Source organism: Engystomops pustulosus, chromosome 1, assembly GCF_040894005.1.
Source record: "Engystomops pustulosus chromosome 1, aEngPut4.maternal, whole genome shotgun sequence".
Taxonomy (NCBI): Eukaryota; Metazoa; Chordata; class Amphibia; order Anura; family Leptodactylidae; genus Engystomops; species Engystomops pustulosus.
The window spans coordinates 298935152-298959412 of NC_092411.1; the positions used below are offsets into that span (position 1 = coordinate 298935152).

The window sequence follows — 24261 nt, forward strand, 5'->3', positions numbered from 1 at the left end:
GCACAGCCGCAACATAGAGAAAAACACCGGCCAAAGCGTCACCTACAGCAACACCTGGGGTGCACCGGAGACCTACCTCACATATGGGAGAAGAAGAGCACTGTACATACATGACATTACTTATCCTGTATTATACCACAGAGCTGCACTCACTATTCTGCTGCTGGTGCAGTCACTGTATACATACATGACATTACTTATCCTGTACTGATCCTGAGTTACATCCTATATTATACTCCATAGCTGCACTCACTATTCTGCTGCTGGTGCAGTCACTGTGTACATACATGACATTACTTATCCTGTACTGATCCTGAGTTACATCCTGTATTATACCCCAGAGCTGCACTCACTATTCTGCTGCTGGTGCAGTCACTGTGTACATACATGACATTACTTATCCTGTACTGATCCTGAGTTACATCCTGTATTATACTCCAGAGCTGCACTCACTATTCTGCTGGTGCAGTCACTGTGTACTTACATGACATTACTTATCCTGTACTGATCCTGAGTTACATCCTGTATTAGACCCCAGAGCTGCACTCACTATTCTGCTGCTGGTGCAGTCACTGTGTACATACATGACATTACTTATCCTGTACTGATCCTGAGTTACATCCTGTATTATACTCCAGAGCTGCACTCACTATTCTGCTGCTGGTGCAGTCACTGTATACATACATGACATTACTTATCCTGTACTGATCCTGAGTTACATCCTGTATTATACTCCAGAGCTGCACTCACTATTCTGCTGCTGGTGCAGTCACTGTGTACATACATGACATTACTTATCCTGTACTGATCCTGAGTTACATCCTGTATTATACCCCAGAGCTGCACTCACTAATCTGCTGCAGGTGCAGTCACTGTGTACATACATGACATTACTTATCCTGTACTGATCCTGAGTTACATCCTGTATTATACTCCAGAGCTGCACTCACTATTCTGCTGCTGGTGCAGTCACTGTATATACATGACATTACTTATCCTGTACTGATCCTGAGTTACATCCTGTATTATACTCCAGAGCTGCACTCACTATTCTGCTGCTGGTGCAGTCACTGTATATACATGACATTACTTATCCTGTACTGATCCTGAGTTACATCCTGTATTATACCCCAGAGCTGCACTCACTATTCTGCTGCTGGTGCAGTCACTGTGTACATACATGACATTACTTATTGTTAGGTTTGCGCCTTTGTGGGAGATTTTGCTTCTTTTTACGACATTTTGCGATTTTTGAAACTTTTTGATCACTGTTTAAAATTTTTGAAGGAATACATTTTTTTTAAAATCTTAATATCTGGGTAAATAACCTTCAATTTTCATAGTTAGAACTTTTTAAATTTTAGAGCAAAATACTAAAAGTGCAATTCTTTCTAAACTGTACTTTTCTATTCACATTTTTTAGGCTATTTCAGAATTTTTCTATGTTTTCTGTGTGGGGTTTGTACATCTGGACTCGGCTCCAGGATTTTTACCTTTCAGCAGAACTTTCTGGTTTAAGACAAAACTTTAGGAAATAGAATAATAAAGAGAACATATGAGACGTGATATATGTGATGGCGGCTGATGTAAAGATTTAGGGGCTGACGCCTTCTGCAGGCGGCTCTGCTGCATCTGGGGGGAGGCCAGGAACGGGGGCTGCAATGAAAGAGTCTGGGGCGCCCCCTGCAGGAGGCCGGGGGACTACACCTGCACAAACTGCTACAACTACAGGAGGGAACCAGCCGAATATGTACAAAGTAACAAACCAAACTGATTCTGAGCTAAACAATAACTATTAATAATAAATCTATGACTATACATAAAAATACCAAATAATAAAAGACATTCAATATGAATATACTGCAATTATTAAATAAAAAAAGTAAATATTTCGAAGAAATTGAAAAATAGACAAAAGAAAAATAATATAAGAAGCAGAAATCCAGACGTGTAGAGATCAAAAAAAATCCTTGATAGATAATGATGTAAAAATAAAAACTTTACAATAAAACAAAAAACACAAGCAATCACATATTGTGTATACTATTAATAGAGAGCAAAAAGAATAAAAAATAAAACAAAAACCACATAAAAAGTATAAGAATACATAAGTATGATGAATTTTACAAATTTCGCTGTAACTTCCTATAACTTTATTAACTGCTTCATCTAGGTCACATAAGACTCTCGTGTTCTAGTGTCCCGTGTCGTTACACTGTGTCAGCGGAGAAGTGACCGTACACTAGAGGGCGCTAAACTGGTGTTTTATACAAAACTTCTACCGATGGAAAGGTTCCCAGGATGTGCAGAAACCCGTCCCGATATGTACTGCACAGATGGACGTGACACCAATCTGGCCCATGACCACCAATGACATCACTACAATCCCCACCACCCGCACCACCATGATGGAGGCCGCCATCTTGATTTCAACTGAATTATAATATTTATCAAACACCTAACATGAAAACCAGGCCTGGTCCTCTATTCTATATCATGTGGCTGCCATGTGGCCCTTGGAAGGAGAGGACCCAATCATGGTTGGCCCCATCTCCATTTATTATGTGGTGGATGAGGACTCCCATCTCCTGAGCTGGGGATGAAATATTGGATTTGGGAATACACATCGGTCTCCATGAAGGGGCCCAGATTAGCAAGGATCACCCTAATCCCCCCCGGTGGCCATCAGGGTCAGTACAATGGTCTAAGCCCCAAGATACATCTCCTTGGTGTCATCCACACAATCTGCCCCGCACACAACAACATGACCCCGGCTTCTATCCGAGCAACTGGGGGGTAGGATACACATTTCAGTAAGAACCATCAATAAGAAAAAGGGAGAAGGACTGATGGACCATCAGGAGACCGAGAGACACCAACATCTCACATCAATCAGAGAAAGGGAGAAGGACTGATGGACCATCAGGAGACCAAGAGACATCAACATCTCACATCAACCATCAATCAGAGAAAGGGAGAAGGACTGATGGACCATCAGGAGACCGAGAGACATCAACATCTCACATCAATCAGAGAACGGAGAAGGACTGATGGACCATCAGGAGACCAAGAGACCCCAACACCTCACATCAATCATCAATCAGAGAAAGGGAGAAGGACTGATGGACCATCAGGAGACCGAGAGACCCCAACATCTCACATCAACCATCAATCAGAGAAAGGGAGAAGGACTGCTGGACCATCAGGAGACCGAGAGACCCCAACATCTCACATCAATCATCAATCAGAGAAAGGGAGAAGGACTGATGGACCATCAGGAGACCGAGAGACACCAACATCTCACATCAATCATCAATCAGAGAAAGGGAGAAGGACTGATGGACCATCAGGAGACCGAGAGACACCAACATCTCACATCAATCAGAGAAAGGGAGAAGGACTGATGGACCATCGGGAGACCGAGAGACACCAACATCTCACATCAACCATCAATCAGAGAAAGGGAGAAGGACTGATGGACCATCAGGAGACCGAGAGACACCAACATCTCACATCAATCATCAATCAGAGAAAGGGAGAAGGACTGATGGACCATCAGGAGACCGAGATACACCAACATCTCACATCAACCATCAATAAAAGAAAGGGAGAAGGACTGATGGACCATCAGGAGACCAAGAGACCCAAACACCTCACATCAACCATCAATCAGAGAAAGGGAGAAAGACTGATGGACCATCAGGAGACCGAGGGACACCAACATCTCACATCAACCATCAATCAGAGAAAGGGAGAAGGACTGATGGACCATCAGGAGACCAAGAGACACCAACATCTCACATCAACCATCAATCAGAGAAAGGGAGAAGGACTGATAGACCATCAGGAGACCGAAAGACCCCAACACCTCACATCAACCATCAATCAGAGAAAGGGAGAAGGACTGATGGACCATCAGGAGACCGAGAGACCCCAACATCTCACATCAACCATCAATCAGAGAAAGGGAGAAGGACTGATGGACCATCAGGAGACCGAGAGACCCCAACACCTTACATCAACCATCAATCAGGGAAAGGGAGAAGGACTGATGGACCATCAGGAGACCGAGAGACACCAACAACTCACATCAACCATCAATCAGAGAAAGGGAGAAGGACTGATGGACCATCAGGAGACCGAGAGACACCAACATCTCACATCAACCATCAATCAGAGAAAGGGAGAAGGACTGATGGACCATCACGAGACCGAGAGACACCAACATCTCACATCAACCATCAATCAGAGAAAGGGAGAAGGACTGATGGACCATCACGAGACCGAGAGACCCCAACACCTCACATCAACCATCAATCTGAGAAAGGGAGAAGGACTGATGGACCATCAGGAGACCGAGAGACACCAACATCTCACATCAACCATCAATCAGAGAAAGGGAGAAGGACTGATGGACCATCAGGAGACCAAGAGACACCAAAATCTCACATCAACCATCAATCAGAGAAAGGGAGAAGGACTGATGGACCATCACGAGACCGAGAGACCCCAACACCTCACATCAACCATCAATCAGAGAAAGGGAGAAGGACTGATGCACCATCAGGAGACCTAGAGACACCAACATCTCACATCAACCATCAATCAGGGAAAGGGAGAAGGACTGATGGACCATCCGGAGACCGAGAGACCCCAACATCTCACATCAACCATCAATCAGAGAAAGGGAGAAGGACTGATGGACCATCAGGAGACCGAGAGACACCAACATCTCACATCAACCATCAATCAGAGAAAGGGAGAAGGACTGATGGACCATCAGGAGACCGAGAGACACCAACACCTCACATCAACCATCAATCTGAGAAAGGGAGAAGGACTGATGGACCATCAGGAGACCGAGTGACACCAACACCTCACATCAACCATCAATCAGGGAAAGGGAGAAGGACTGATGGACCATCAGGAGACCAAGAGACACCAACATCTCACATCAACCATCAATCAGAGAAAGGGAGAAAGACTGATGGACCATCAGGAGACCGAGAGACCCCAACATCTCACATCAACCATCAATCAGAGAAAGGGAGAAGGACTGATGGACCATCACGAGACCGAGAGACACCAACATTTCACATCAACCATCAATCAGAGAAAGGGAGAAGGACTGATGGACCATCAGGAGACCGAGAGACCCCAACATCTCACATCAACCATCAATCAGAGAAAGGGAGAAGGACTGATGGACCATCACGAGACCGAGAGACACCAACATCTCACATCAACCATCAATCAGAGAAAGGGAGAAGGACTGATGGACCATCACGAGACCGAGAGACCCCAACATCTCACATCAACCATCAATCAGAGAAAGGGAGAAGGACTGATGGACCATCAGGAGACCGAGAGACACCAACACCTCACATCAACCATCAATCAGAGAAAGGGAGAAGGACTGATGGACCATCAGGAGACCGAGAGACACCAACTTCTCACATCAACCATCAATCAGAGAAAGGGAGAAGGACTGATGGACCATCAGGAGACCGAAAGACCCCAACATCTCACATCAACCATCAATCAGAGAAAGGGAGAAGGACTGATGGACCATCAGGAGACCGAGAGACACCAACTTCTCACATCAACCATCAATCAGAGAAAGGGAGAAGGACTGATGGACCATCAGGAGACCAAAAGACCCCAACATCTCACATCAACCATCAATCAGAGAAAGGGAGAAGGACTGATGGACCATCAGGAGACCGAGAGACCCCAACATCTTACATCAACCATCAATCAGAGAAAGGGAGAAGGACTGATGGACCATCAGGAGACCGAGAGACCCCAACATGGACATCAAGAGGAAGAAATACACAAGTCACATTGTCTCATCTGTAAAGTGATTCTTATTAGAAGATCCAAGTGTTCAGCATTTATATATTTATCACTTTAGATGTTTATGATTTATTTGCACAATTATCTTTTTAATTAATCTTTTAAGTCTTTAAATTTTAATATAAAATAACAGATTTTAGGGATCGATGGTAAATGATGTTTCCGGTTTTCAGCTGATGAAAGGTCGAGTGTTTTATGCCTCAGGTTATTTTACATCGTTGTCCTTTTATTTGACTTTTGTTAGAATGTTCTTTTTTACTCCAATATTTGTTAAATTTTTTTGTTTAATCAAATTTATTTTTATTGATTTTAAGAAACTTTTACATTTATTACATTTTTTACTATCATTTTATGTTTTTACATTCATGTAGTTTATTTGTTTTTCTACACAAGTGTTAATGTTTTTCTTCCTGAAATAAAGGTTTGGTTTAGATTCTTTTATTTTCTCTAATAAAACAACGGAAACCAAATCTGAACATTTATTTTTTGGGTGGATTTTTACAGAAAAAATGTGTGGCATATTTGCAATGTTAGATATTGTATTAGAGTGTTATTCTCCCAATTCTCCTCGGGCGGGGGGCAGCAGCGTCTTCCTGATCCTCCGTCCTAACAATGGGGGGAGTCGGACCCCCCCCCCCCCTCATTAAGTCGTGTTTATTGGCTTTGGGCTAATTATTAAAGTCTGTTTATTGTACAATGTGTCAGCAGCGGAGAATCAGCACATGTCCTGCAGACTATTACACCCCCATTAATGATACCATGAAAAGAGCCAGATGGTGAAGATGTCATCCGCACCGGCAGAGAGATGCCAATACGATCCATCACCGGGGGGATCCACCGCACCGGGAGACAGTCAGCAAGGAGCAAGGACGAGCTATAGGAATGAACTCCATAGAAAATAATAATATGTACAAAAAATGTTTAATAAAGTAGAAAACACAATAGTAACATTTTTTCATAGCTTTTTTTAATTCAAATTATGATACTTTTTTTCCTATAATTATTTTGACTTTTCTTATCTTTTATCTCCATTTTACTTTTTGTGATTATTATTTTAGATTATTGGTAATAACAGTCTCTTTACTTTCTAATAGTATTTACTAGGATTCAGTAAGAAAACTTTACCTTTTATATTATTTAAACCCTAAAAATTATTATTGTTTTATTATTATTGCTTTATTATTATCATTATTATTATTATTATTGTTGTTGTTATTTGTTTATTATTATTATTATTATTATTATTATTATTGTTTTATTATTATTATTATTATTATTATTGTTATTATTATTATTATTATTATTGTTATTGTTATTATTATTTTTGTTATTAATATTATTGATATTGTTATTATTATTATTGTTGTTATTATTATTGATATTGTTATTCTTTTGATTATTGTTATTATTATTGATATTGTTAATTATTTAGATAATTTCCAGTAATTTATTCAATATTCCTGACACTTTCCAACCACAGATTTTATGTTTTGTTCCGTGTTAATCCAGAAAGGTTATTGGGATAAATAACTGATGTGATTGTGGATATAATCCGGCGCAGAGACCACCGAGCCTCCCCCCCTCCCCCCCCTCTATACAGACTATACAGCGGCTCCACATACATCTATATACAATATGATAAAACAATGGAACATGTGGGAGACTGCAGGGAGAAAGTAACACGAGAATCATGGGATATGTCCGGGGATAATAATACTCCAGGCCTCTGCCTCGCAGCCCCCGAAGCCCGATATGAGATGCTGTGAGGGTCATGATGGACCTCCGCGACCCCCAGACCCAGGTCATACAATATACACAGAAGATATAGTAGGAATCAAACCCTGCATGGATCACAGATCAATATGAGAAGTCATGTCCCGTGATGGTCCCGGGTCAGTAGGTCATGTCCTGTGTTGGTCCAGGACCATCACAGGACAATGTCCTGCTGACACCATGACCCAAGATGACCTCTCCTACTGACACTATAACCCAAGACCATCACAGGACATGTCCTACTGGCCCAGGACATCACAGGACATGTCCTACTGGCCCAGGACATCACAGGACATGTCCTACTGGCCCAGGACATCACAGGACAAGTACTACTGGCCCAGGACATCACAGGACAAGTCCTACTGGCCCAGGACATCACAGGACATGTCCTACTGGCCCAGGACATCACAGGACATGTCCTACTGGCCCAGGACATCACAGGACAAGTACTACTGGCCCAGGACATCACAGGACAAGTCCTACTGGCCCAGGACATCACAGGACATGTCCTACTGGCCCAGGACATCACAGGACACGTCCTACTGGCCCAGGACATCACAGGACAAGTCCTACTGGCCCAGGACATCACAGGACAAGTACTACTGGCCCAGGACATCACAGGACATGTCCTACTGGCCCAGGACATCACAGGACATGTCCTACTGGCCCAGGACATCACAGGACATGTCCTACTGGCCCAGGACATCACAGGACATGTCCTACTGGCCCAGGACATCACAGGACATGTCCTACTGGCCCAGGACATCACAGGACAAGTACTACTGGCCCAGGACATCACAGGACAAGTCCTACTGGCCCAGGACATCACAGGACAAGTCCTACTGGCCCAGGACATCACAGGACAAGTACTACTGGCCAGGACATCACAGGACAAGTCCTACTGGCCCAGGACATCACAGGACAAGTCCTACTGGCCCAGGACATCACAGGACAAGTCCTACTGGCCCAGGACATCACAGGACAAGTCCTACTGGCCCAGGACATCACAGGACAAGTCCTACTGGCTCAGGACATCACAGGACATGTCCTACTGGCCCAGGACATCACAGGACAAGTCCTACTGGCCCAGGACATCACAGGACATGTCCTACTGGCCCAGGACATCACAGGACAAGTCCTACTGGCCCAGGACATCACAGGACAAGTCCTACTGGCCCAGGACATCACAGGACATGTCCTACTGGCCCAGGACATCACAGGACAAGTCCTACTGGCCCAGGACATCACAGGACATGTCCTACTGGCCCAGGACATCACAGGACATGTCCTACGGGCACCATAACCCAGGATGACCACAAAACATCTCCAACTGACGCTATAACCCAAGACCACCACAGAACATCTCCTACTGGCCCAGGACATCACAGGACAAGTCCTACTGGCTCAGGACATCACAGAACATCTCCTATTGGCTCAGGACATCACAGGACATGTCCTATTGGCTCAGGACATCACAGGACATGTCCTACTGGACCAGGACATCACAAAACATGTCCTACTGGACCAGGACATCACAGGACATGTCCTACTGGCACCATAACCCAGGATGACCACAAAACATCTCCAACTGATGCTATAACCCAAGACCACCACAGAACATCTCTTATTGGCTCAGGACATCATAGGACATGTCCTACAGGTACCATAACCCAGGATGACATCATAACATCTTCAACTAACACTATAACCCAGGACAATCACAGGACATGTCCTTCTGATCCAGGACCATCACAGGATGTGTCCTACTGACCCTGACAAAGCAGCATCACAGAACATGTTCTTCTAACCCTCGACCAACACAGGACATGTCCTACTAATAACATGATCCAGTACGATCACAAGACATGAACTTCTGACACTCAGAACATGATAGTATTGGGTCATATTGTCCTGTTTATGGGACATGTCCTGTTGTGGTCCTTGGTTAGTGTCATATTGTCAGAATGATGTAGCCCGTGATGGTCATGACATGTCCTGTTGTGGTCCTTGGTCACAGTGTGAGTAGGACTCCTGTGATGGTCCTGGGTGTCAGAAGGACACATTTTGTGGTAGCCTTGGGTTATAGTGTCCATAGCACTTGTTCTGTGATAGTCGTGGACTCCCAATAGTCACCATTAGGAGGTGATGCATTGGTGATGGCCACCAGTAGGAGATGTTTTCATTTCTATAGGGTTCACATGTCACAGGGCAATGGTCCAGTGTTTGGAGGTAGATGGTACTTTGTGGGTACAATCCATGGCCAGAAAAGTGGTGCAGTACTGAAAAGGGCGCAATGTGTGGTAATCCACCTACAACAGTCCCGGATCAGCAGGACATTCCAAGTCATAATCCTAGATTATTTCATTTTATAGTAAAGATGGTTCAGCACCAGTGAGGTGGTTCCTGTGACAGTCCTGGGTCAGAGAGCAATTATTATTTAGAATAGTCCTAGGTCACTGGGAATGTGATTCTCTCTATGTCAGCAGTTACTCCAAGGTCATAGATAACAGGAGCTTCTGTGATGGACCACGGCTTTGGGTCAATAGTACATGTGCTATGATGGTCCTGGGTCAGTAGTACATGTGCTATGATGGTCCTGGGTCATAGTATCAGTAGGACACGTCCTCTGATGGTCCTGGGTCAGTAGTACATGTGCTATGATGGTCCTGGGTCATAGTATCAGTAGGACACGTCCTCTGATGGTCCTGGGTCAGTAGTACATGTGCTATGATGGTCCTGGGTCATAGTATCAGTAGGACATGCCCTGTGATGGTCCTGGGTCAGTGTAAGTAGGACACGTCCTCTGATGTTCCTGGGTTAGTAAGATACGTCCTCTGATGGTCCTGGGTCAGTAGAATACATCCCCTGATGGTCCTGGGTCAGTAGGATATGTCCCCTAATGGTCCTGGGTCAGTAGGATATGTCCCCTGATGGTCCTGGGTCAGTAGGACATGTCCTCTGAAGGTCCTGGGTCAGTAGGACACGTCCTCTGATGGTCCTGGGTCAGTAGGATATGTCCCCTGATGGTCCTGGGTCAGTAGGATACGTCCCCTGATGGTCCTGGGTCAGTAGGATACGTCCCCTGATGGTCCTGGGCCAGTAGGATACGTCCCCTGATGGTCCTGGGCCAGTAGGACACGTCCTCTTATGGTCCTGGGTCAGTAGGATACGTCCCCTGATGGTTCTGGGCCAGTAGGATACGTCCCCTGATGGTCCTGGGCCAGTAGGACACGTCCTCTTATGGTCCTGGGTCAGTAGGACACGTCCCCCGATGGTTCGGGGTCAGTAGGATACGTCCTCCGATGGTCCTGGGTCAGTAGGATACGTCCTCTGATCGTCCTGGGTCAGTAGGATATGTCCTCTGATCGTCCTGGGTCAGTAGGACACGTCCCATGATGGTCCTAGGTCAGTAGGATATGTCCTCTGATTGTCCTGGGTCAGTAGGACACGTCCTCCGATGGTCCTTGGTCAATAGGATATGTCCCCTGATGGTCCTGGGTCAGTAGGATATATCCTCCGATGGTCCTGGGTCAGTAGGATATGTCTTCTGATGGTCCTGGGTCAGTAGGATACGTCCTCTGATGGTCCTGGGTCAGTAGGATATGTCCTCCGATGGTCCTGGGTCAGTAGGATACGTCCTCTGATCGTCCTGGGTAAGTAGGATATGTCCTCTGATGGTCCTGGGTCAGTAGGACTCGTCCCATGAGGGTCCTAGGTCAGTAGGATATGTCCTCTGATTGTCCTGGGTCAGTAGGACACGTCCTCCGATGGTCCTTGGTCAATAGGATACGTGTCCTGATGATCTTGGGTCAGTAGGATATATCCTCCGATGGTTCTGGGTCAGTAGGATATGTCCCCTGATGGTCCTGGGTCAGTAGGATACGTCCCCTGATGGTTCTGGGTCAGTAGGATACGTCCTCCGATGGTCCTGGGTCAGTAGGATACGTCCTCTGATCGTCCTGGGTCAGTAGGATATGTCCTCTGATGGTCCTGGGTCAGTAGGACACGTCCTCTGATGGTCCTGGGTCAGTAGGATACGTCCCCTGATGGTCCTGGGCCAGTAGGATACGTCCCCTGATGGTCCTGGGCCAGTAGGACACGTCCTCTGATGGTCCTGGGTCAGTAGGATATGTCCTCTGATGGTCCTGGGTTAGTAGGACACGTCTCCTGATGGTCCTGGGTCAGCAGGATACGTCTCCTGATGGTCCTGGGTCAGCAGGATACGCCCCCTGATGGTCCTGGGCCAGTAGGATACGTCCCCTGATGGTCCTGGGTCAGTAGGATACGTCCCCTGATGGTCCTGGGTCAGTAGGACACGTCCTCTGATGGTCCTGGGTCAGTAGGACACGTCCTCTGATGGTCCTGGGTCAGTAGGATACGTCTCCTGATGGTCCTGGGTCAGTAGGATACGTCCTCTGATGGTCCTGGGTCAGTAGGATACGTCTCCTGATGGTCCTGGGTCAGTAGGATATGTCCTCTGATGGTCCTGGGTCAGTAGGATACGTCCTCTGATGGTCCTGGGTCAGTAGGATACGTCTCCTGATGGTCCTGGGTCAGTAGGATACGTCTCCTGATGGTCCTGGGTCAGTAGGACACGTCCTCTGATGGTCCTGGGTCAGTAGTATACGTCTCCTGATGGTCCTGGGTCAGTAGGACACGTCTCCTGAAGGTCCTGGGTCAGTAGGATATGTCCTCTGATGGTCCTGGGTCAGTAGGATACGTCCTCTGATGGTCCTGGGTCAGTAGGATACGTCTCCTGATGGTCCTGGGTCAGTAGGATACGTCTCCTGATGGTCCTGGGTCAGTAGGACACGTCCTCTGATGGTCCTGGGTCAGTAGTATACGTCTCCTGATGGTCCTGGGTCAGTAGGACACGTCCTCTTATGGTCCTGGGCCAGTAGGATACGTCCCCTGATGGTCCTGGGTCAGTAGGATACGTCTCCTGATGGTCCTGGGTCAGTAGGATATGTCCTCTGATGGTCCTGGGTCAGTAGGATACGTCCTCTGATGGTCCTGGGTCAGTAGTATACGTCTCCTGATGGTCCTGGGTCAGTAGGACACGTCTCCTGAAGGTCCTGGGTCAGTAGGATATGTCCCCTGATGGTCCTGGGCCAGTAGGATACGTCTCCTGATGGTCCTGGGTCAGTAGGACACGTCTCCTGAAGGTCCTGGGTCAGTAGGACACGTCCAATGAGCAGTGTCCGTTGGCCCGGGTGGCTATGAGTGAAGCAGGAAGTATTCTGAGTGTGGTCCACAGGGCAGTGAGAACTTCTGCTCTGACTGTGAATGGAGTGCGGTGGAGTTGAGGATTGTGGTCGGTCCTGATGAGTGTGAATAAGGTCCTGTACAATCAGACGGTGGGGACTGATGACTCTCTGTGCAGGAGACTTTCTGGTGTTATGCTGGACAGATAATTAGCCAGTGTAAGTGCAGCTTTGGTTGTGAGTGGAGCAGAGTCCCATGTCTTTGGGTGCAGGGGTTAATAAAGTGTCTGCTCTGTGTGTGAGTAGAGCATCCTGCAGCTCTGGTTGTAAGCTGAGTAGGAACCAGTCCTATGTGTTATAATGTAAGTAGCTGACTGCATTTCTGGATGAGTGAAACAATGTGCAGCTCTGGGTGTGAGCGGAGTGGAGAACAGTCTCAGGTGGAGAACAGTATAAGAAGTGATGATAACTTTAGGAATGACAGGAGGACAAGTCTGTGCAGTTCTGCATGTCGGAAGAGTGCAGCTTGGGCAGTGAGTGGAGTACCTGGCAGTCCTAGGTGTCCATGCAGCTTTGGTAGTGAGTAGAGTACCCGGCAGCCCCGTGTGTCCCGCAGCTTTGGCAGTGAGTAGAGTACCCGGCAGCCCCGGGTGTCCGCACAGCTTTGGCAGTGAGTAGAGTACCCGGCAGCCCCGTGTGTCCCGCAGCTTTGATAGTGAGTGGAGTACCTGGCAGTCCCGGGTGTCCTGGCAGCTTTGGCAGTGAGTAGAGTACCCGGCAGCCCCGGGTGTAAGTGCAGCTTTGGCAGGGAGTAGAGTACCCGGGTGAGCAGTTACCTCTGAGCCGCGGTGTTGGAGTCCAGGATCCCCGGGCTCTGCATCCAGGCTCGCACCGTGTTCAGACCTGCCGGCAGCGGCTCCTCCTTCATGCTGAGCGCCCGGGACAGCGGCTCCTGCAGCGAGAACATGAGCTCCGGATCAGCGGCTCCGCACAAGTGAGGAGAGGAGGCTGCACCCAGCACTGGGGAGAGGAGGCTGCACCCACACCCCCTGCCTCCTCCCTGCGCCTGCAGCCCTGCCCGCCCACCTACCTGCACCCCGGGACACCTACCTGGACCTCAGCACCACATCTCCACCTACCTGCACCCCGGGACACCTACCTGGACCTCAGCACCACATCTCCACCTACCTGCACCCCGGGACACCTACCTGGACCTCAGCACCACATCTCCACCTACCTGGACCTCAGCACCACCCACCTGGACCTCAGCACCACATCTCCACCTACCTGCACCCCGGGACACCTACCTGGACCTCAGCACCACATCTCTACCAACCTGCAACACAGAACATACCTGCACTCCATCATCACCTACCTGTGCCTCAACACCACCTACCTGCACCCTAGGAACACCTACCTGGACCTCAGCACCACATCTCTACCAACCTGCAAAACAGAACATACCTGCATCCCATCACCACCTACCTGCACTCCATCACCACTTACCTGCACTCCATCATCACCTACCTGCACCTCAACTCCAACTACCTGCAGCACAGAACATACCTGAACCCCATCAACACCTACCTGTGCCTCAACACCACCTACCTGCACCCCATCACCACCTACCTGCACCCCATTATCACCCCATCACCTCTTTAATACCCTTTACCTGCCCCCTGTTGTCACCTTCTGCCGAACTGCAAAGAACTGATAGAGAAACTCATTTCTATCTATTGAAGTTCTCCAATCATTCGCACTGAGCCGAGCCATCTGTACGCAGGGTGGGTGTCTGCTGTATTATACACCTGCTGCCCCCCCCAACAATCGAGGGTGTTAACCATTTAAGTTCTGGGGTTAGTACATGGCACACACATACGTTCCACCATTTTGGCGCCCGCTGCCGTATCAGTCATGTACAGATCCCTATTACACCCAGCAGTAGGCAGGCTACAATAGGGAATACTCACAATACATGAGCAGTACAACAGTATGAGACCTCAGACTCCTAGTGATCAAACTTGCTCTGGAGGAAGGGGAGGTCATGTGATGCTGTTCCCTACTTGATCTGGAGAAAGGGGAGGTCATGTGATGCTGTTCCCTACTTGTTCTGGAGGAAGGGGAGGTCATGTGATGCTGTTCCCTACTTGCTCTGGAGGAAGGGGAGGTCATGTGATGCTGTTCCCTACTTGATCTGGAGAAAGGGGAGGTCATGTGATGCTGCTCCCTGCTCTCTCTGGAGGAAGGGGGAGGTCATGTGATGCTGCTCCCTGCTCTCTCTGGAGGAAGGGCAGGTCATGTGATGCTGCTCCCTGCTCTCTCTGGAGGAAGGGGAGGTCATGTGATGCTGCTCCCTACTTACTCTGGAGGAAGGGGGAGGTCATGTGATGCTGTTCCCTACCTGATCTGGAGAAAGGGGAGGTCATGTGATGCTGCTCCCTGCTCTCTCTGGAGGAAGGGGAGGTCATGTGATGCTGCTCCCTGCTCTCTCTGGAGGAAGGGGGAGGTCATGTGATGCTGCTCCCTGCTCTCTCTGGAGGAAGGGGAGGTCATGTGATGCTGCTCCCTGCACTCTCTGGAGGAAGGGGGAGGTCATGTGATGCTGCTCCCTGCTCTCTCTGGAGGAAGGGGAGGTCATGTGATGCTGCTCCCTGCTCTCTCTGGAGGAAGGGGAGGTCATATGATGCTGCTCCCTGCTCTCTCTGGAGGAAGGGGAGGTCATGTGATGCTGCTCCCTGCTCTCTCTGGAGGAAGGGGGAGGTCATGTGATGCTGCTCCCTGCTCTCTCTGGAGGAAGGGGAGGTCATGTGATGCTGCTCCCTGCTCTCTCTGGAGGAAGGGGCAGGTCATGTGATGCTGCTCCCTGCTCTCCCTGGAGGAAGGGGAGGTCATGTGATGCTGCTCCCTGCTCTCTCTGGAGGAAGAGGAGGTCATGTGATGCTGCTCCCTGCTCTCTCTGGAGGAAGGGGGAGGTCATGTGATGCTGCTCCCTGCTCTCTCTGGAGGAAGGGGGAGGTCATGTGATGCTGCTCCCTGCACTCTCTGGAGGAAGGGGGAGGTCATGTGATGCTGCTCCCTGCACTCTCTGGAGGAAGGGGGAGGTCATGTGATGCTGCTCCCTGCTCTCTCTGGAGGAAGGGGAGGTCATGTGATGCTGCTCCCTGCTCTCTCTGGAGGAAGGGGGAGGTCATGTGATGCTGCTCCCTGCTCTCTCTGGAGGAAGGGGAGGTCATGTGATGCTGCCCCCTGCTCTCTCTGGAGGAAGAGGAGGTCATGTGATGCTGCTCCCTGCTCTCTCTGGAGGAAGGGGGAGGTCATGTGATGCTGCTCCCTGCACTCTCTGGAGGAAGGGGGAGGTCATGTGATGCTGCTCCCTGCACTCTCTGGAGGAAGGGGGAGGTCATGTGATGCTGCTACCTGCTCTCTCTGGAGGAAGGGGGAGGTCATGTGATGCTGCTCCCTGCTCTCTCTGGAGGAAGGGGAGATAATGTGATGCTGCTCCCTGCTCTCTCTGGAGGAAGGGGAGGTCATGTGATGCTGCTCCCTACTTACTCTGGAGGAAGGGGGAGGTCATGTGATGCTGTTCCCTACTTGCTCTAGAGAAAGGGGAGGTCATGTGATACTGCTCCCTACTTGCTCTGAAGAAAGGGGAGGTCATGTGATGCTGCTCCCTGCTCTCTCTGGAGGAAGGGGAGGTCATGTGTTGCTGTTCCCTACTTGCTCTGGAGAAAGGGGAAGTCATGTGATGCTGCTCCCTGCTCTCTCTGGAGGAAGGGGAGGTCATGTGATGCTGCTCCCTGCTCTCTCTGGTGGAAGGGGAGGTAATGTGATGCTGCTCCCTGTTCAATATGTAGGGAGCACTGAGTAATGAAGCCCCCGCATAGCTTGCCATCACCGTCATATTTGGAGGAAATGGAAAGCCGCAGCCTGGGCTCAGCAGGAGACAATGCAGCCATAGTAACGGGCGGTGCTGGAGGTACTGGACGCTGGTGCTGAGTAGCCAACAATTCCTGCAGGGTGGTGGTGAGTTGTGCAAGTTGAGTTGAGTTCCACAGGCACAACTTTGTCCGCGGTGGCGTCCAAGGTGAAGTACAGAATCATAAGGCAAGGTCATGGTCAGGGACGTGGCAGAAGGTCAGGACAGGCAGCACGGGATCGAAGTCAATAATGGAGCCGGGGTCACCTTTAATGCCTTCTAGATGTAGGAGAAGTATGGCCAACTAATCCTGCAATCCGTGTAGGTTCTATAGGACAACACCTTTAAGAAAGAGTATTTTCCCCTTAGCACCGCCATCTACTGGTTCCATTTGGTACTGCAGCTGCTTAATATCTGCTAGAGAGTTATGTTAATTTCTGTGACCAATCAAATGCCTTGTTGTTCTTATATTGTACAAAGGTTCTGGTTGGATGATAAGCTGTCACGTCACAAGGGGAGTTTATAAAACCCCTTTTGGCTGAAAAGCTCACACTCTTTCTGCCTAGACACCCAGCTTACAACTAAGGCCTGTAGGACTCTGAGCTATCACCCGAGCAACTTCTACTGAACACCAACCAGCCACCTCAGAACGGATGAAGTGTTCCTGCTGTTGTTGCCCTGTTCCGGAATAAACGGACTATGAGTTTTATGTTTGACCTCCCTTGTCTCTGAGTGATCCCCGCGTAAAGCTGCTAATATGAAGGGCGCCCCATTTACCATCTCCCAGGGATCCCTACACCCATAGCTCCCAACCGTCCCGATTTTGCCGGGACTTTCCCGCTTTTCGTACCCCTGCCCCGCGTCCCGGGCAGCTATGATATTGTCACGAATTTTCCCCCCAGGTCCCGCTTTGTCCCGGCGCTGTGTCCGCATAGTAAATACTTTGAAAGTCTGAACTCACAGTACAGAATGGCTTCTACAGACATCGGGAGGGAATCCTTTTCAGAGAAGTGTCGGGCTTAGCGCAGAGCAGGGACCACGTCATCAGCTTCAGATCTGTCCATATATGGTCGCTGCATCTCCTAGGGTTCCCCAGAGCAGACATCGGGAGGGAATCCTTTTCAGAGAAGTGTCAGGCTCAGCCGGAGAGCAGGGACCACGTCATCAGCTCAGATCTCTATCTGTCCATATATGGTCACTGCATCTCCTAGGGTTCCCCAGAGCAGACATCGGGCAGGGAATCCTTTTCAGAGAAGTGTCGGCTCAGCCGGAGAGCAGGGACCACGTCATCAGCTCAGATCTCTATCTGTCCATATATGGTCACTGCATCTCCTAGGGTTCCCCAGAGCAGACATCGGGCAGGGAATCCTTTTCAGAGAAGTGTCGGCTCAGCCGGAGAGCAGGGACCACGTCATCAGCTTCAGATCAGCTTCTCTCCATATATGGTCACTGCATCTCCTAGGGTTCCCCAGAGCAGACATCGGGCAGGGAATCCTTTTCAGAGAAGTGTCGGGCTTAGCGGAGAGAGCAGGGACCACGTCATCAGGTCAGATCTCTATCTGTCCATATATGGTCTCCAGGGCTTCCCCAGACACAAGCTCTTTATATAATTAAATTACATAAAGTTTTGCCCAGTCTGAGATTCGAACCTGGGACCCTCTGCACCATAGACAGGAGGTTAACTAACTGAGCTATAAGCCCAGTGATACAAAGCTGAGGATTTCTGGTAACTAAGACATGTTATCTGCCATTTACACTGTGACACAGACTAATGCACTGATATATAGAGAGGGATCTTCTCAGAGATTATTATTGTAATTATTCAGACTATTATTATTATTATTATAAATTTTATTATTATGGAGATGATTATTAATAATGGTAAAAATAATAATAATCATCTCAATAATAATAATAATAATAATAATAATAATAGTCTCAATAATTACAATAATCTGAGAAGATCCCTCCCTATATACCAAGGCAGTATATAGTCATAGTTCTTAGTTACCAAAATTCTCCACTTGTTAATCACTGAGGTTATAGCTCAGTGGGTTGAGGCGCTGTGTTATTATTGTACATGGACACTGCAGGTTCTGGGTTCAAATCCCAATGAGGATAATTTTTTTTTTTTTTTTAAATTATGATTTTTATTATTTTTAATATGGTTAAAATTTGGGGCGTGGCCAGGGAGTGATTGGGGGTGTGGCTTAGGGGGATCGCCGCGGCACGCTACGCGTGCCGCCATTTTGTCCCTCTTTCCTTTTCCCAAATGTTGGGAGGTATGCCTACACCGACATCGGGGTTGCCCATCGGAGAACTATCCTACACCTGCAGCCTCTCCCTCCTTCATTGTGACCCCCCCCAGCAGTTACCTGCCAGGCGTGGATGGGCGAGGCCTGTTACTCTGGTACCCAGCACTGGGCCGCACTCCACCAGCCACTCCTGTACCAAAGGGAATCCAGCTGCCCCAAGCCCAAAAAGGCTGGACCCTGGTGGTGGATGTTGCAGTTACACCCTGGAGGGAGAGGTCATGTGATGCTGCTCCTTCTGTAGGTAGGGGAGGTCATGTGATGCTGCTCCCTCTGTAGGGAGGGGAGGTCATGTGATGCTGCTCACTCTGGAGGGAGGGGAGGTCATGTGATGCTGCTCCTTCTGTAGGGAGGGGAGGTCATGTGATCACTACTACCTGCTCATCACTACTACCTGCTCACTCTAGAGGGAGGGGGATGTCATGTGATTCTAGTTCTTGCTTACTGTGGAGGGAGGGGGATGTCATGTGATGCTGCTCATTCTGGAGGGAGGGGGAGATCATGTGATGTTGTTCACTCTGGAGGGAGGGGGAGATCATGTGATGCTGATCACTCTGGGGGGAGGGGGAGATCATGTGATGCTGATCACTCTGGAGGGAGGGGGAGATCATGTGATGCTGATCACTCTGGAGGAAGGGGGAGATCATGTGATGCTGCTCGCTCTGGAGGGAGGGGGAGATCATGTGATGCTGCTCTCTCTGAAGGGAGGGGGAGATCATGTGATGCTGCTTACTCTGGAGGGGGAGATCATGTGATGCTGCTTATTCTGGAGGGAGGGGAGATTATGTGATGCTGCTTACTCTGGAGGGGGAGATCATGTGATGCTGCTTATTCTGGAGGGAGGGGAGATTATGTGATGCTGCTCACTCTGAAGGGAGGGGGAGATCATGTGATGCTGCTTATTCTGGAGGGGGAGATCATGTGTTGCTGATCACTCTGGAGGGAGGGAGAGATCATGTGATGCTGATCAATCTGGAGGGAGGGGGAGATCATGTGATGCTGCTTACTCTGGAGGGAGGGGGAGATCATGTGTTGCTGATCACTCTGGAGGGAGGGAGAGATCATGTGATGCTGATCAATCTGGAGGGAGGGGGAGATCATGTGATGCTGCTTACTCTGAAGGGAGGGGGAGATCATGTGATGCTGCTCACTCTGGAGGGAGGGGGAGATCATGTGATGCTGATCACTCTGGATTGAGAGGGAGATCATGTGATGCTGCTCGCTCTGGAGGGAGGGGGAGATCATGTGATGCTGATGACTCTGGAGGGAGGGGGAGATCATGTGATGCTGCTCACTCTGGAGGGAGATCATGTGATGCTGATGACTCTGGAGGGAGGGGGAGATCATGTGATGCTGTTTACTCTGGAGGGAGAGATCATGTGATGCTGCTCGCTCTCGAGGGAGGGGGAGATCATGTGATGCTGCTCACTCTGGAGGGAGGGGGAGATCATGTGATGCTGATCACTCTGGAGGGAGGGGGAGATCATGTGATGCTGTTTACTCTGGAGGGAGAGATCATGTGATGCTGCTTACTCTGGAGGGAGAGATCATGTGATGCTAATCACTCTGGAGGGAGGGGGAGATCATGTGATGCTGCTTACTCTGGAGGGGGAGATCATGTGATGCTGATCACTCTGGAGGGAGGGAGAGATCATGTGATGCTCTCATTGTGTAGCTAGTAGGAAAACCTTGCAGGCTGTGGAGTCGAACCTCTGACTCCAACTCCGACTCCTCAGTTTCCCAAACTTGGACTCCAGCTCCACCAAAATGATCACTGATTCCACAACTTTGACTCCAGCGCCTTTGTTCTCTGGTCACTCTAGCAGTGCTGAGGTAAATGTGGTCATTTCAGTGCCTTATTCCTCTGATCTCTAGCAGAAGAGCTTTACACCTAAACATGAACATGAAGTTTAGCACTTATTCGTCTCAACTAAAAGATCGGGGCTCCACAAGCCGCTTGTCCCCACCTTGTTGACCTTCAGAGTCCAATGTTCACTTCCATAACTGATGTAACATAATTGATGGAGGCATTTATTGGTTTTCTCTGTGCTCTGACACTGGTTGTATGAATCGAGGTTAGGACAGAGCAGAGCGCCCGCAGGAGAGGACACAGGAGCGGGAAGTACTCAGTCAGTTGTACTGCTCCTGGGTCCTTTCCTACTCCGGGTCATGATGCTGCCGCATACAACCAGGACAGGAGCAGTGGTGCGGGAGGAGAAAACCTAGCAAAGGAGAGGATTTATTTATTTGTGTCTGCTCTGGTGTCTCCAGTATTATCAGTTTTATGCTCGGGGTGTCTCCAGTATTATTGTCTGCTATGTGGGTCTTCAGTATCAGTAATTGTCTGCTTTGGGGTCTCCAGTATTGTTAGTCTGTTTGGGGTCTCCAATATTGTTAGTCTGCTTTGGGATTCCAATATTGCTTGCCCATTTTGGGGTCTTCAGTATTATTAGCCTGCTTTCGGGTCTCCAGTATTGTTTGGATCTTTGAGCGTTTGCCAATGAGAAAGATTCCCCTGCATTTCTTCTTCCCATTGTGACCCCAGACCTGACCCTGACTTTGTACATTTGCCGCCTGCCCTGGCGACCTGCCTGTCCCCGACCTTGAGTCTGTTTAGCGGTCCTGTACCTCGACCTTGGCTGCCACCGCAGACAAGTTGCACTTGTGAAACGACCAGGTGGCAACACGGCTTGTGTCATCGTCCGCGTTGGTCCCGGGACTTCACTAACCCTGAAGCCTGACAGTAAGATCCGGCCTTGAACCCTGCCAAGGTGCTGCTTCCGAAACTGGTGATCTTACCAGTGTTGTGGTCCAGCAGTCCCAGCAGATTGCTTAGCAGCTTGGACAAGTCACCGCCGTGCTGCAACAGTTATTTGCCACTCAGCATCAGCGTCAGACTCCTGGGACTTCTTCTGCGACTTGTCTACCTGCCGCTCAACCAAGGCTAAGACTGTCTTTGCCTGACAAGTATGATGGGGACCCCAAGCTATTGGGCTTTATTACTCAGTGATCCTTGCACATAGAACTCATGCCATCTGTTTGTCGTTGAGTGATCCACGGTGGCATTCATCGACAGCCTACTCTCCCTGGCCTGGGCTACTCCTCATTGGGACAGAGGCGATCCGGTCACGGCTACGCACACACAGCTTTCCTGGCGAAATTCTGGTCTGTGTTTGAAGAACCTGCACGAAGTTCCTCAGCTGAGACTGCATTGCTGAACCTGTCAGCTCTGTCAGTGACCTTTAAAAAAGGATTTTCGCCTCAAGTTAAGGAAGCATTAGCCGGTCGTGACCTGCCATCTACTTTGAGTGGTCTCATCACACTAGCCACTCGGATTGATGTGCAGTTTATGAAGCACGCCGAGGAGTTTCTTCATGAGCATCCACAGAGTGTCAGTCTCGCTGGTGGCACATCTACCTGCCCTGGTTACCTCCGTGACTCCTAAGCCCTTGCTACCTGCATGTTACCAGGACTTTGCCAATGTCTTTTCCAAAAACCAAGCAGAGACTTTGCCACCGCACCGTCCCTATGATTGGTGGATCTCCAGCCAGGTGCCTCTCCTCACAGAGGTCATGTGTATCCTCTTTAAGTTCCAGAGACTGCTGCTATTTTATAGTATATTAAAGAGAATAACCAAGAAGGATTGCTCTCGCCATCCTTGCATTGACTATCGGGGGCTTAACAAGGTCACGGTTAAGAACTGCTACCCCTTGCCATTGATCATGGAGCTCTTTGACCACCTGCGTGTTTCCAAGGTGTTCTCCTAGTTGGACCTTTGTGGGGCCTATAACCTCATCTGCATCCGCAAGGGTGACGAATGGAAGACAGCGTTTAACATTCGTGATGGACATTTCGAGTACCTTGCAATGCCATTTGGACTATGTAATTCTCCAGCTGTATTCCAGGAATTCGTCAATGAGATCTTCAGAGATCTGCTGTATTTGTGTGTCGTAGTCTACCTAGACGATATTCTGGTGTTTTCCCCTGACCTTGAGACCCACCAGTCCTACGTACGGCAAGTTCTTGGTCACCTTCGATCTAATCATCTCTACGCCAAGCTTGAGAAATGTCAGTTTCACCAACGGAGCTTTCCTTTCCTTGGCTATATAATTTCTGACAGAGGTCTCCAGATGGATTTTGCTAAACTGTCTGCAGTTCTACAGTGGCCAAACCCAGAAGGTCTACATGCAATACAGAGGTTCCTTGGCTTTGCGAACTATTATCGGCAGTTTATCCCGCATGTCTTCACTCTGGTGTCTCCCATAGTGGTGCTCACCAAGAAGGGCACCAATCCCTGCCTCTGGTCCTAGGTGGTTGAAGAAGCCTTCTCTAGTTCCCTAGTTCTCTCTAGGCCTGACACTGAGAAGCCCTTCCATCTTGAGGTTGACGCATCCTCCGTAGGTGCTGGGGCGGTGATCACCCAGAAAGGGCCTAAAGGCTGTACTCTCACTTGTGGGCTTTGCTCTAGGGCTTTCTCCCCCCGCAGAGAGGAATTACCCCATAGGAGATAGAGACCTTTTGACCATCAAGCTTACTCTGGCGGAATGGAGATATCTACTGGAAGGAGCTCTTCATCCGGTTTGTGTGTATATACAGACCATAAGAACCTCAACGAAAGAACCAAGATCCATTTCCGTCTGGCAGAGAAGAATATCAAAGCTGATGACCTTTCCCATACCTCCGATGTCATTGGAGAAGAGCCAGTCCCTCTACATATTATCTCTCCTGAACAACTGGTTGTTGCCGCTCCGGTGGATCTTCAGCAGCTTCCTCCCGGCAAGACGTATGTTTGACCTGCATTCCGGAAGAGGATTCTGTCTTGGGGACTTTCTTTGTGTCTGGCTGGGCACCCTGGAGTGCAACGCTCCATGGCCCTCATCTCCCACTTCTACTGGTGGCCAGACCTGATCAAAGATATTTGGGATTTCGTGGGGTCCTGCTTTTCTTGTGCCTGTAATAAACCTTCTCATCTCAAACCGGCTGGCCTGTTGCTTCCGTTGCCGATACCCAGTCGCCCGTGGCCTTATGTGGCTATGGATTTTGTCACAAATCTTCCACATTCCTCTGGAAATAGCGTCATCTGGGTGGTGAATGACTGGTTTTCCAAAATGTCCCATTTTGTTTCCCTTCCAGGTCTTTTGTCTTGCCAGTTTGTTCTTTCAGCACATCTTCCAGCTGCATGTACTTCCTCAACACATTG

The 24261-nt window shown here is 48.9% G+C and overlaps 1 protein-coding gene across 2 annotated transcripts in view; it reads right to left on the bottom strand.

Moving 5' to 3' along the window:
• Positions 1-13813, bottom strand: part of LOC140084550 (transcription factor COE3-like) — a 127299-nt gene extending 113486 nt beyond the window's left edge. For both annotated transcript variants that reach the window (XM_072126463.1, XM_072126462.1), the window contains exon 1: positions 13670-13813. In XM_072126463.1, coding sequence (XP_071982564.1) covers positions 13670-13800 — 131 coding nt within the window. In that variant the 5' untranslated portion in view covers positions 13801-13813. The remainder of the gene's footprint in view (positions 1-13669) is intronic.
• Between the last annotated feature and the right edge of the window lie 10448 nt (positions 13814-24261).